General features: G+C 31.6%; 1 protein-coding gene across 15 annotated transcripts in view; it reads left to right on the forward strand.

The window, feature by feature from the left end:
• The window catches only part of MIPOL1 (mirror-image polydactyly 1), a 251,042-nt gene that overhangs the window by 37,491 nt on the left and 198,695 nt on the right, over positions 1-14,856 (forward strand). For 13 of the 15 annotated variants that reach the window (XM_019749153.2, XM_074328162.1, XM_074328165.1 and 10 more), the window contains 2 exons: positions 6,218-6,356; positions 6,935-7,013. In XM_019749153.2, coding sequence (XP_019604712.2) covers positions 6,336-6,356; positions 6,935-7,013 — 100 coding nt within the window. In that variant the 5' untranslated portion in view covers positions 6,218-6,335. Of the gene's footprint in view, positions 1-1,610; positions 1,748-6,217; positions 6,357-6,934; positions 7,014-9,530; positions 9,581-14,856 lie in introns of those variants that run through there. The other 2 variants (XM_019749151.2, XM_074328164.1) reach the window with 2 other exon arrangements.

Genomic DNA, 14,856 nt, shown 5'->3' on the forward strand with positions numbered 1-14,856 from the left:
GACCATATTTTTATTAAATACTTTTCATTAATGAAAACATTTATTAAGAATGACTCTCAAGAAATTATGTGAGCTTTTGTAGTTCCTCAGATGACAGGCTGATGGCTCTGACTTTCTTTATATTGTACAATAAATGGGAACTGTAGGCCTAACATTTATTTCACTCTTTAAAGATTTTGTTTCTAGTAATTATATTTTGCAACCTAGAATTTGTCTTTAACATTACATTTAAGAAAGTAAAATTCATAGTTTGCATGCAGCACTGTCCATTGGGAATAAATAAGTGCTGTAATTTTAGCAAATTGCGTAGATGGACATTGTGTTAATTATGCAATGTATGAATTGCTATTGGGTGTTCAAAATGCAAAAGTATAACTTGTTATTAGAGTATATTGATTCTCATATGCTTTTTGATGAAATCTGTTAGTAAGCATTATAATGTATAATGAATACCATATATGATTAGTTTTACTTGCTTTTAGAAAAAACATTCTCTAATAGCTGTTGTTTGATTTGATTTCAAGTGACCACTCATACCAGCTGCAATTATACATCAATTTAACTTGGTCTAATACTTTTTTTACCTGTGATTTGCCAAGAACTTCGATTGGTTGTGTGGAAATTCAAGCCTTTGTGTGAAGGAGTGTGTCATTGCATCAGAACTTGGCACCCATATGAATCTTAAGAAAACAGGCTGTTTGTTCCCTGGAGAAACTATTCTATAAGCTGACTTTGTTTTTATATTCTGTTCTGTGCTAGATCAAGTGATTTGGTTTAGGTTGGCCTAGGGCAAAACATTTCAGGACATTTGAGAAAATCTTGTATTTGGTTAACTCGCTGAAAATGATACTAGTTTTAAAGTTTTACTTGTTAAAAACATTAGTAGGCTATGCGATGCCATATTCATTCTCAGTGTCATTTGTAACTAGCACTGAAAACTATTGCAGTATTCCAAGTGGTATATTGTTTTGTCGTCCAAGTTTTGAAAATGTAAAAGCCATGTATTTTAAACACCAAGTGTTTCTTCTGAAGTTGATGTCCTTCTGTGAGTTTCAGTGATGGGAAGTAAGTCATCTTTTTCTATATAGTGAGTTGTTGATTACGAAAGCATATAACACAGGGGAACAACTATCTGTGACAAACATAATAGTCATAATATATAGAACAACTTATTATAAACTTTTAAACTTTAGAATCCTGAACACTAAGACTATTGTAAATAGTCCCTACTTGAACAAAGAAATGTGATTCTTTTAAGAAATATTTGCTTAATTATCAGAAAACTCATTCATTTTAAGTGTTTCTATTCCAAAAAGTTTCTGCCGTATATTAGTTTAATTTGAACTTTTCACTGTACTTAAACCAAGCAAGCAAGCAAACAACCATAACAAAGAATAACTATAAAAGGTTAATTAGGCAATAATCATTTTTTCAAAGTTTGAAGGGTGTTAAGATTACTTCCTTTTGGATCTCTCAGGTGTAATTTGGCTTCCTTCAGAGCTTCCTGTTCAATTCCAAAGTTAATAAATATGTAATTATTAAGTTGAAAATAATACATACACATGGTTTAAAAAAAAGTCAAATTATACAGATAGATATAAAATGAAATAGAAATACTTCTTTCTTTCATTCTCTCAATCTCTCCAGCTGAACTCTTAGGCTGTTTCTTCATAGTAACCAGAAGTAATAGTTTCCTAGGTATCATTCTCGATTAAAGTGCTATGCCTGTTCAAGCATGTATGCACATGTAAGTATAATTTTACATTTTTTTTCCTGTTTTTATTTTATTCGTGTTCTGTGCCTATATTGCTTTGGCTAAAAACATATTTTGGGTAGGAAATTTATTTGTCTTATTCACCGTTTTATATCTAAATCCTATGATAGTACCTGAATCAGTATATAGATGCTTACATAACAAATACTTGTTGAAAGGATCTTCCACCACACAAAGTGCATATCTCTTGCATTCGTTTTATTTTACCAGTTTTTTAAATTTTATTTTACCAGTTTTATTTTTTATTTTACGTTTTCTGTTTATGAACATTTATGTTAGGTCTGTTTTTCTGCAAGTTATCTGTCTGTTACCTGTCTGTCCAACAAATATATACTGAGTTTTTACTGTATGCCAAACACCCTTCGAAGGATACAAATAAAGGAGAAAATCAAGGGCCCTGCTTGCATGTAACTTTCATGTACATAGTTGGCTGAGGTATATTGAAAACAATGAAATAAACCCCAAACAAATTAGTTTCATGAAGGCAGTAGCATAGGTAATGTGATGAGAGAGGAGTTTCTACTTTTATAGGATGGGCAGGCAAAACCTTTTTGAAGAGGTGACTTTTGAGCAAGGCCTACATGATGAGAAAACTGGTTTAGAGCTCTAGAGAAGAGGATTCCAGGCAGAGGGAATAGTAAGTTTATAAAAGCTCTGAGGCAAAAAAAAAAAAGTTTGGTAAGTTCGATGAACAGAAAGAAGTCCAATATGCAACAGTAGTTTCTCTTACAAATAAATACTGCTTTAATGAGTATCTTTGTACATAAAATATGCTTTATTTTAATATTAATATGTTTTAAATACTTTTGTAGTGGAACTGAGGGATCAAATTGTATATGCAATTTTAAATTTTGATAGCTGTAGTGCAGGGCCACTTTTACTCCTTACCTTTCTCCCTAAACCTCTTCTTGCTTTTCCTGGCTGTGAGGAACTTGGGTTGTCTGGAGCTTGGGACGGAGTGAGTGGTGTGAGGCACGGTGAATGAAAAGGAATTCTTTTGGGGAGTGGATGTGCCAGGGACTATGAATGTTTCAGAGACTTTTATCTAATAAGATGAAAATCCAGCAGTTGAACATATGCATATATTCTGTATGTTGAGTTATGTGATAAAATATTTGGCTCTCAGAAATACAGTACTCTCTTTTGGTCTATTAATGAAATCATTTCCTTGCAAAAATTGTCAACGTTTCTCAATCTAGGAAATACAAAATTCAGAGTTTTTTAGAGTTACCATTGGATATGAGGCCGTGCTATAAATGATTCCTAGCTTGACACTGTTGGATTCAGTTTACACAAATTTGTGGTTAAACTAACTAGACATTAAGGGGAAAAATTCCATTAACCAGAGTCAACCAAAAACCTTTGCCATAATGTGACTTCTGTAGAGGAAGGTAGGAATGGCATCTCATATTTAAAATAATTTTTAAAAAGTCTTGGGTATAAAGTCCCATTTTTGAATTCTTAGCAAAAAGGCATTTAATTTTAAGAATAAATGTCAGAATCACATATAATTTTTTTAGGCAGATTAGAAATTTTAGGCTGGTTGAAGAACAAATTTTGTTTCGTGAAGTGTTTTACTGCTGAGTAAACTGGGAGACTAGTCAAGTCACATTTAAGAGCCTAGAGATGTTTGTTTAAATTTTTTCAATCTACCTTTTTGATAGGGTGAAGTTACGAAATTTTGGCAGATATATTCAGATTCCCATGTACCTATAGAGAGAAGGGTGTAAGTAGTTCGTTAATTATCATTATCATTTTTTCTTCAACATAATAAGACTCATTTCCTTTGAGAATTAAAAACAACTCGGAGGAATGAGATTAGGAATTTAATGATTTTAATTTAACAGATGCTAATATGTTATGTTCCATCTGTTATATTAAATATTTTCTTTTTCTTCTTTAACATGGGTATTTTTTTCCAGGACAACTTATAAACAAACGTTAGTTGGAAATCAATTTTATTTTTCTACTTGAAGCTGGTATACATTAATAAGGATAAAGCAATTAACTTATATTTTATCTATGTTGTAAAAGTTAGCATTTTGATTAAGAAGCCTCATTTGTCTGATGTCTACTGTAAATCATCCCACTAGTTTTAATGTGGACATATAATTTTTTGATTAAAACAAGTTATATGAAAGGTGAGTATAAGCAAACGAATTAGTATTTTATTAGTATTAATCCTTTGTCCTAAAATGAATAGAAGAGTAAAATGTGTTGCATGTTTACAGAAATATATATACCTACATATCACAATATGTAGGTGTATAAATTGTAGTTATTTGGTTCATTAGAACATCTAATTTTTGCTTGACAATATGCAAATGTGCCATTAAATCTGTTTTTTAAGATTTTTCCAGTTTAATGTCGGAATCCAAATTCATAAAGAGTTGGAAAAATGAGATGTCTGAGCTATAGGATTCACAGGGATTTCATATGAAGCCTATTTAATCAGGATAACACTGTTATTAATATTCATAATGTCAGCTGGAACACAAATGACAGACTCTGGGGCCTAAAAGTTTTACTTGGTGAATTTATTAAAAGTAGCTTAAAAAATTAATGGAATTTAAGTAAAGTTGGTGAATACGAAAATCTTGTGTTAGCACAAAAAAAATCTCTATTAGAACTTTCTTTAAGATCATATTGCATTGATGTCTTTTGACAGCTTTCACTGGTACTTAAAGAAGAACGATGCATGAATGGTCATTTAAGAGGATTTAAACACATTGGCACATTAATTTTTACATGAATAATAAGTACTTTCCAAAAGCAATTAACTTACAGTGTACAAGATATGAATTGAAAAATAAGACTGTGACATCAAGGGCAAAGCAAATGTGATATACATTTTAAACTTAGTGGCAAGACTTTTTTAAATATTTTGATTTATTTGTATAGTTTGCATAGGATATGACTTAGAATATCGTTATTTTAATGCATTTGAAAGCATGTTAGAAGGGAGGTAAAGCTTCTGCCCTTTCCAAAAATATTGGTAATGTTAAACATTATCCTCTGCAAGTATCACTTGCATTTATTGGAGAATTAAATATTTGTTGTGATATTGGTAGTCTTTGAGAATATATTCAATTTTGCAGAAAGTCAACGGGATGATTGATTGTTTAGTGATACAAATATATATGTGTCGACACAGACTTACTGATTATAGCATAACAGATGTGTAATAAATAAGCTTCTTAAAGTTTAGTATGAGAAGTTTAGTTAAGGACTATCTGAGTAGCATACAAATAAATTTGTTCTGTATTTTAGCCTAAGAAAGTAAAAAGTTGTAAATGGCTTAAGTAAAAACAAGATGAATTTTATGTTTTAAAATATGGTTATAATGGCATTATACCAGTGCTCTAGTTTTAATTTTTATTATTGAAGTTCACTGAAAACCATTTTAGACCACTATGTATAGCCACAATAATATTTTGTTTTGTGTTTTCCAGAGATTATTTTTCTTGTGAATTTTAGTACTTATAAAAGCATAGTTTGGTTATGATCTGTAACAGTCCACGTAGGGTTAACCGATGAGAGATTATAGGCATTGGCTTGGCAGCCCATATTGGTACTAGAAGTTTCACTTGCAATCTGTCAGTGTTATGTATGAATAGTTTCATTAGACAGAGAGAAATAAATAGCCTGGTATGTTCTGGGACTCAAATTCAGAGTTTGATTGGAAAAAGCATTAATTACCGGGGTGTGTAGACATTAGCACAGTATAATATATACATTAAATTTTTTTGTGTGTAAGGAAAGAAATCAAAGTAATAGATTGGCTATAATTTTTTTCTGGTGGCTTTTTAAAAGTTAAGTTTATGGCGGGGTTGGTTTTTCTCAGCTCTGAGATATTCGCTTATATGCCCAGCAGAGGGCAGCATTTTACTATGTCAGCCTCCTAAAAGAATTAGCCCTGCTTAGACTGTCAATGTTTCTTGTAATTACTCCCAGTATATTTGTTGCTTGCTTATGAATTAACTTGCATTTATGGAACTAAATCATTCCAATCATTTAATTACACCTGAGGAGCTGAACTATAATTGCTTGCTTCCAACTAGGATCTGATATGGCTTGAGCAGTATTAATTTGATGTTTACTTTTCTGAGTGCTAAAAGCATTAAAATGATTGTGCAATGGGATTACATTTTACTAATTGCTGGCATTCATTAGCTGGGTAAATGATGAGGAAGAGTGACTGTATATTGCAGAGGGATAAAATTATGGTTTTAAATAGTATATTACTAAGCACATTAAGACCTGTAAGACATGTTTTAAAATACTCCAGAGGTTATTAAAGACTGTATTTTCTACATGTCTTGCTATATGAATCTCTTATTAAAAGACTGCAATTATTATTAACCTTTTTGGGCAATATGTAGGGAAATGGCTTCATTGACTAGAACATATTTCTTTGATATTAATAACTTCCTATATTTTCAGCTAATCCAAAAGTAAATGAGGAACTTAGAAAAAAGATTGCCAACTCCAGATCAACATATTTAGAGAAAATTGGAAAAGGAGAAGCTTACTACAGCTTTATTTGAGGACTTTTTAAAGAATGCAGAGTTCTAGCTGTGAGGTAAATCTAATTTTATTCTCTTTAAAAGCATGCAGAAAAAGTTGCATAGCTTTTGTCATGTTTGTTATGAAAACAAATATGCAAGAGAAATATCAATTCCACCAGCTAATGATACTCTTTAATTTTTTTAAAAAATTGGAATAGCATTCTTAAATTACTTTTACAAATATAAACTATTTATATGAAAATATACATTGTAAATTCAAATAAATAAATTTGAAATTGTTGATATAAAGTTTATGAATAGACTGTACATTTTATTTTTCTTAAATTGTTGAAGTCACAGTTGAAGAAGACTTAAGTAAATTATATGGTTCTCTTTACCAAAATAGGCAAAAATATCTAGAAGCTTAACCTGTACTGTATTTACTAAAATGTAAGTGTGAAGGAAAGAACCTTTTTCTGAGGGAAAAAAAAAAAATTTAATTTTACCTTTTGAAATACACCATTAATTGTCCTATTATAAATGTTTTAGAAAACCATTTATCCTGTAAATTCTCTGTCAAACAAAGGTAAGGCGTAGGTGTGTTCTGATATATTGTTTTAAGTTTATTTATCTAGAGTTGGCTTTATTTTAGCTTCAACTCTTGGAGCAAAAACCAGAGACATTGCCAGAGCAAACAAGAACAGAAGTACAAATGGAGGACTGGTCAAAAGGTAAGGACTTTTAAGGTATTAATATCAAACCCCAGGTGTTGTGCTAGTTCAGGGCACAGAATAAAGTGTGTTTGTTCTAACCAGTATATTAGACAGAGCAGACAAGCACACGCGCACATGCACCCCACACACAAAGAAGGAGGCTGACACAAAGAGACCCACATTCTGCAAAAGAGCCACAAAGAAAGACGCACAGAGAAAGAGACGCACACACGCACACAGAGAGACACAGGAAGAGATATTGAGAGAGAAAGAGGGAGACAGACACACAGGGAGAGAGAAAGAAACACACATATACACCAAGTGATAAAGATTGAGAGAATGACAGAGAGAGATGCATAGGGAGAAGTACCTTCAGAGAAAGAAACAAACAGAAAGAGAGAGACACACAGGAAGGGAGGTACTCACCTGAGTAGGGAGACACAAAGAAAGACACTCGTGTATAGATAACACACAGAAAACGCATGCACACCAAGACTCAGAAAGAGAGATATAGATCAAAATAAGAAACAGTGAGAAGAGACAGACATATAATGAGAAAGAGCGAGAGACAAAAAAGAGACACTGAGAGATAAAGGCATAGGCAGACACACAGACACACTCAGAAGAAGACACACAGAGACAAGAGACACACAGTAACAGAGATGTAGAAAATATACGCATATACAGAAAGAGAAAGAGAAAGATAGACATATACATGTTGAAAGAGACACAGAGAAACAGACCAGGACACACACAGAGAGACACATGTAGAAATACGTGCATACCAGAAGACACACCCAGAAAGAGACACCCACAGAAAGATGGGGTGAGGGGGCCAGAGAGAATCAGAGCGACAGAGACATGCAGAGATGTACAGATGGTGACAGAAAGGAACTCCAAGGCAGAGACAAGGAGAGAGACAGAGAGAAAAAGATATGTAGAGATATGCACAGGCAGAGACAGAACAGTTTGAAGCACGGACTGAGAGATGGCCTGAAAGAGAGAGAGAGAGAGATAAGAGGGCACAGCATCTATCTATAGCCATAGAGAGGTTTAAAAAAATGTTAGGTTTTTATTTGAGATCTCTTATAGTAAAATATTGCAAATCTGGACTCCTTGGGAAGCTAATCATTCTGAATATAATATTACATATAGTTGAAAGCTTAAACTTTATGTACATTGTTTTTACTTCATCTGATTTTATAACTTAAGAAGTATAATTATCATCAAACATTAGACGTAGCTCTTTTTAGATTTTCCCTCCCCCAGTAGGGCTCCTTTTTTACCGTATATGTATCTTTTATGAAGGTTAAAGGCCATTTGCGGGGATCATTCTATCATCATTGTACTAAATACGTTAGTAGCTACACATTCTTTTCAGATACAGAATGGTGCTGTGCTTTTTGAGAATGCCTTTTTTTGATTTCTGCATTTGCTTTTTATTTCCCTACTGTTATGAATTTGTTGTCGTTTATGCCTACCATTAGTAACTTTTCTTATTTGTGACTAGGCTGCTTATTATGAATTTAGAATCCAGGTAACTGATTGAATTGTGTATGAAGTAATAGCATGTAATATTTGAATAAGGTAGTTAAAGTTTTTTGATGCAAAGTTACATGTTTTAGTGAATGGACTTTTGGCACTTAATTTTGACCTACTCTCTTTATGTTCACGTTTGTGATATGCATACATTGATGTGAAGCTGGGGACTAATTTTTATAGCTGTTTTTATTCATTTATGAAAGTAAGCAAACATTCTTATTTTGAAGAGCTCAAAGCACTTTTACTCAATTTATGTACAAAATAAGAAAAGAGGAAGTAAATAATAATGCCCCTGTTACTTACATTCCCTATTCAGAGGTTACATTGCTGTGAAAAGTCATTTTGTGCAAATTATAGCCAAAAGGATTTTTAAGAAGACAAAGGAATTATTTTTAATATATCTAAAGAGCTAGAGGCTGTGGAGGAAATTCTCCTAAGTGTAGAATAAGCAGGAAAGATGTAAAGGAAGGGAGCTGCTGAAGCTCTAGGACACTTATAAAAAGGAAGATTTTAGGGCTATGGATGCATGAATAGCTTGCAGGAAACACAGACCACAATAGATGTGACTGAAGCATCATTAAGAAAATATGCATTTTTAGAGGCTTTTTTTTTTTTTTACAATGGAAATAGGAATAAGACATTCCTTTATATAAAGTGGCGTTAATGAAACATTAGTGAGAAATAAAATTATACAGGTAAATGTAATATCTTTGGAGTTTTGTGATAACTGATATGTTTAAACAGTAAAATCTACATGGTCATTTCCTTGATATCAAGGGCCCTGGGTTTTATCATAAAGCCCAAGTTGCTTCAAAACTCTCTGACACTAATGTGTATAGTCTACTCTTGTAAGTAGTTATTGTGTTTAATATTATTTTACTTATTTTTTTAACGAAATCATGCTAATTAAAAACTTGTATTACACAGATTTGCTTTTGTGTCATCTTACACATTTTATTATAAGAAGTGCTGAAATGGTTATTCTTTTCCTAGCATTACTGTGGAAACATTGCTGAAATATTTGAAGTCAAAGAATTGATGAGGTAGATAATGTTAACAGATATAACAATTTACATTTTTCTTTGTTTTTGTCACTATAGATAGCTTGGAAAATGTTAAGCTGAGGTTGGTAGGTAGGATGGGTGAAGACATCTATAAAATGTGTCCAGGTTTCTTTAAGTAGTTAAGAAAACAACCCTGAATGAATGAAATTTTAAGCTGATGGAAGCAATATGTGAGTGAATAAACATGCGTTGCCAAGTGAGCGTCAGTAACATCTGGCTTCTCAAGAAGTAAATGATGTTTTGCCCTTTAGAGAAAACTTTGTTTTGCAAGTTCCTTTTTTTCTTTCTTTTAAGAAAAAAATGAAAGATCATAATCAAAGTACGTATGTAAAGTTAATCTTCAGAAAGAGTTGTGATTGGTTGTTTAGCCCTTTTTAGTATTTGTTATTTACTGGATTTATATAAGAAAAAAGGCATGGCGTCAGAAATCTCTTATGAGGAATTAATTGGAATAGTATAATAAATTTCTGGAGATTATATTCAATTTTTATTAGCAGAAACACGGTTTAGTACACAACAATCCATTGGAAATAGTTTACCTATTATTTATGAATAAACGTGTATGCCATAAGTATACATACCTACAGTAATGTAGGTAAAAATGAGGTCTGGATGCCAGTTAAACTTAGAATATTGTGAAACATAATTAAATTTAGAACCTTTAGGGGTCAGTGTTCCCTAAGAAAGGTTAAAAAAGGTTACTGTGCCTATCCAAATTAAATCTTAAGTCTGCTCTGTTTTAAATATTTCTTACCGATTGAAGGTAAGAATCACACAGCTTGAAGAAGCTTTAGACAAAACCTTACAATGTTATATGTTTCTTCACTATTATTTTTAGGTTTGTTATTTTAGGAAATTATATTTAATATGTATTTAATACACAGAGTAGTTATTTTCACTTATGTATTATCTCAGTTTAAATATGAATCATATTTTTAAACTTTTCTTTAAAGCTTAAAAAAAGTAAGCATGATTCTAAATCACTGTACTCATTTGAAACATGAGATGAAAAACCACTTCTAGAACTACTTATGTTAATAGAGTCCTTACATGTTGCAGTTTATTGGAGGCCAGCAAATATTTTAAAAATCTTATCTTTCTGAATTTAAGTCAAAAGCAGCTGTCCTCTTTATTTTAGAACCAAACTAGCAATTACCTTTTGTAACCATGATGCTTAAAGTTTTTCTACCAAACAAGGTAAATAATTAGGACTAAAACTTAGCAAAGGGTAACTTGTAAGTGGTTTACTAGTTTCTTATTGAGTCAGAATACTATTTAATGTTTGCTTGGCATTTGGAACCTGTGTGCCACCATCAATCTCTTATTATTGGTTCATTTATCTTTCTGTCTTTACACAAAGTACATATTCTTTTTACATTTTGTCCATCTGTTGTTCTGTAATTGAATTATATCTAAAACTATTGCATGATTTGCAAGCATCTTATAAGAGTAGACATCTATAGAAACACTGTAGAAAAACATCTAGGATGCTTTTAAATGCCTTTGATCATTTGACTAAAATATGATTGTAAAATATTTTCCTTTAAAGCAATGGGAAAGGAAATGGCAACTTGCAAGGAATGGGTATCTGTTTCTAGCAGCAAGATAGCTGGTAGGAAAAGAAAACATACTCCTTATGCATCGTAATTAGAAAATTCGAGGTTTTGAAAATATCTGGATAATCATTCTATGTTAAATTATAGGACTTGTATTTAATAATTGGCTTTCTAGTAAGTAATGGTGTATTTTCCCCAAAAAAGTAATGCAATTTGTTTTTGTTTGTTTGTTTTAAAGCAGAAGTTAAAGTGCACTGTAGAACCAATGCATTTAATAATTTCAATAAAATGTTATAGTAGAAAGAACACAGGTTTTGGAGCTAAATAGACCTGGGTTTCAATTTTTTAATCTCCCACTTACTACCTTACTTACCTGGGCTTGGGTAAGTTTCATAATTATTTTTAAGCCTGAGTTTTCTTGTGTATGGAAGAGGAGATAATTCCTCGAACTGTTTTGAAGAAACAGTTTTTGTGTATGTAAAAGCCCTACTACAGTACTTGAAACAGGATATGAGTTTATTTAATATGTATTTCATCTACCAGAGTAATTATTTTGAGTATTGTGGTGGTGGTAATGGTTTTTACAGATGAGGGAAAAAAAAAAAAAAAAAAAAAGATTGTCGACATTATTTTACACAGGACCTAAATAAGTGGTAGTGGCTGTTGTCATTGTTATTCTATCCAGCTGTGAAAGGTGAGTGTATAAAAAAGTTTTAAAAGCATTAAAAAACATTACTTGAAAATACTGGAAATCATTAGTTTTTAAGAAGTGTATTTTCTTTAAATATGTTCACAATATCATTAGAAACTTAATATTTTTCAAAGTAGTATAGCTTATATTTAGCATATTTAAATTTAATAGAATAGAATATGAAATCAATAAAATTTATTCAGGATAAAATCTAATTTTGCCTGTATTGAAATCTCAATTGCAGTAAAACCCTTCAGACTATTGGTGTCACACAATATGCCTTTTCCTTTTGCAAGTGTGAATTTAAGAATTGAGTTTTTCATTTTCCATATCCTGTAAAGGGGTTAAAAAAGAACATTTGTGAGGTCTAATTAAATTTACTATTCATCTCCATAGTACCTAACTTAATAGAGCTGGTAGCTTCTTACCCATGACCGTCTAGGATGTTTGAGAGAATGGTTTTAGGACTACTGGCAGCTGGCCAGCAAAGATTGATTCATTTCCAGTGGAAATGCCAAGGCAACTCTTAAGAATGATTGAGGTTATACTATTTTATAAAGAAAAAAAAAATTATATTGTTTTAAATAAAAGTATTAAAGTAAATGGAAATCTGGGTGTCTTTATTTTTAAGCTTGATATGAATGATTCTGTTAACTGCTCTTGGTGTTGGTAGAAAAAAAAAGGGAATGAAAAAACAAAAAATGTTTATAAGGACAACTTAGTTTCCTAACTGGTTATAAAGTTTGTTATGCACTGTGTTTTGTGATTCATCATTTCTGATGTGAATAATTCACATTTGTGAATTTATGCCATAAATCACATTTTTAAAAATTTTTGGCCATTTTTAAAATAGACTTTATTTTGTAGAGCAGTTTTAGGTTCCCAGCAAAACTAAGCAGAAAATACAGAGTTCCTATTTTACCCCCTACTCCTTAATCCTACATACGTACAACCTTCCCCACTATCCACATCCCCTACTACAGTGGGACATTTGCTGCAATTGATGCACCTACCCATGAATTCTTTCATTTCTTTGTTTTTACTGAATTGAGAGTGTTGTAAATCAGTTCAGGCTATCCTCTTCATGTGGAATTCTTACTCCTTTGATGATCATTTTATAAAAATAATAATTACTAAAAAGAATGAAAAATGGTAAATTTTTTTGAATAGGACCTCTTCTCCCACCCCACATTTCTATACTATAGGTATGATCATCTCTTTGTACGACTTGTGACTATATGTGTTTAAGGAAATCCAAGTCTACTTTTAATATGAAAGCTCTTTCAAATTTATTTTTGGCCATGAAAACATGAATTTTTTTTTTTGAAATAGAAAGAAACTACTTGAATTTTTCAAAAGTGTTTGGATTTGTTTTCAATTCTACATCCGTAAGATCTAAGCTCTTTGATAAAAGTCCTCATTCATTTCTGGTTATGGCCTTCATGCCCAAACACTTCCTGGAATGCATATTTACAATACAAATCTTAATAAAATATTATTGAATCTTTAATTTTCTAGAAATTGGAATTTGTTTATCATATTTAAGATGATTGTTGTGCTCTGCATAGTGACTATATTTGTCACTTTTAGGATGATTTCTATCAAGTCCTGAGTGTCCATTGACACTGTTGATTTGGGAGATCTGAATCAATATACATTGGTGTATAGACTGAATTCATGGCCATTTACACAGTTGGTCCAGGTTGACAAGCTGTTGGTAGAGTAAGACTGGTGTGACTACATTTACTGCATTTACTCACTACTTTTGGTTGTAAAGAAATTTGGTAGTTGAATAAAATATTTTTGGGGAGTTACCAAATACTTCATTTGTGTGTGTGTGTGTGTGTGTGTGTGTGTGTGGTTGAATCAAAACAACTTTTCATGTAAGACATTTTAATCTTTGGGAGAAGTTTCAGATACAGTTTTCTTTGTGTTTTGCCTGTTTTGTTTTTGTTTTTTCTTGGGGAATATCAAAAAGATTATTTCATAGTCCAAATGACTTAATTAAAAATACTCTGATCTGAAGTGTTGGGTAAAATTGATAATCCTTTGCCAAATGGTAAAATTGTGCTGACAGTGTACGGTAAAAAATAATTATTTTAGAAAATTCTATTTTGACTTTCATTTTTTTTCTTCTTTTTGAGTGATTCTAGTCTTCACATATCGAAACTTTTCGGTACTTTAAAATCTGGATGCTATTGGGTAAAAAGTTACAAGTAATCAGTTCACTTTGATAAAATTATACTTGCAGAGATACTGAAGATGTTAGTTTTTGCTAATTAAATATTTTTAAAGTTAAATCCTCTTTTTTGATATAATTTCACTGGCTGTGGCTAAGGTAATTTTGCATACTCTAAAACATAGTAATGTTCATTGATTTGAGCATTTTTAATATAATAATATACTCAGAGTTATGCACAAGATACCCTTGTTTCCTTCTTCAGTTAATGTCCTTTCCCCCCCTGTTCAAAATTTTCAGGTTAATATTGATTCCTAACAGATTAGAGTAGGTAGGATTTATTCGGCGTAGTTTACTTAAACCAACACACGTAATGGAGGAAATATGATAAGAAAGACAGAATGAATACGTAGTCCTTAAGGATTCTGACTTTTGTATAAATTCTAACATTTGGAATATGGAGTATATTTTCCAAATATATGCTATATCCTTTCCACAGATTAATGGGAAGAATTTGCAATTCGAATGAATTCCTATTTTAAGTAGATTAGATGTTATTTGAATCTTTATCAAAAAACCAAATGTCGCAAAATTTGGAGTCACTGAGCCTTTTACTCAATTGCTTTTAAGAGTTTAAAGTTAAAAAAGGTAATGATTTCAGTTCAGCAAATCTGATTGTTTCCTTTTAGAAACCTTCATTGCCTATATTTTATAATCAATCAGTACAGAGTTTAAGACCAGGACAAGGCTGCATTAGTCCAGGTAAGAAGAGCAAAGACAAAACAAAAATTTTGATTAAAAAAGCAGTCCTTGATCTCCTGAGAGATCA

Source organism: Rhinolophus sinicus, linkage group LG03 (assembly GCF_036562045.2).
Source record: "Rhinolophus sinicus isolate RSC01 linkage group LG03, ASM3656204v1, whole genome shotgun sequence".
Classification (NCBI taxonomy): Eukaryota; Metazoa; Chordata; class Mammalia; order Chiroptera; family Rhinolophidae; genus Rhinolophus; species Rhinolophus sinicus.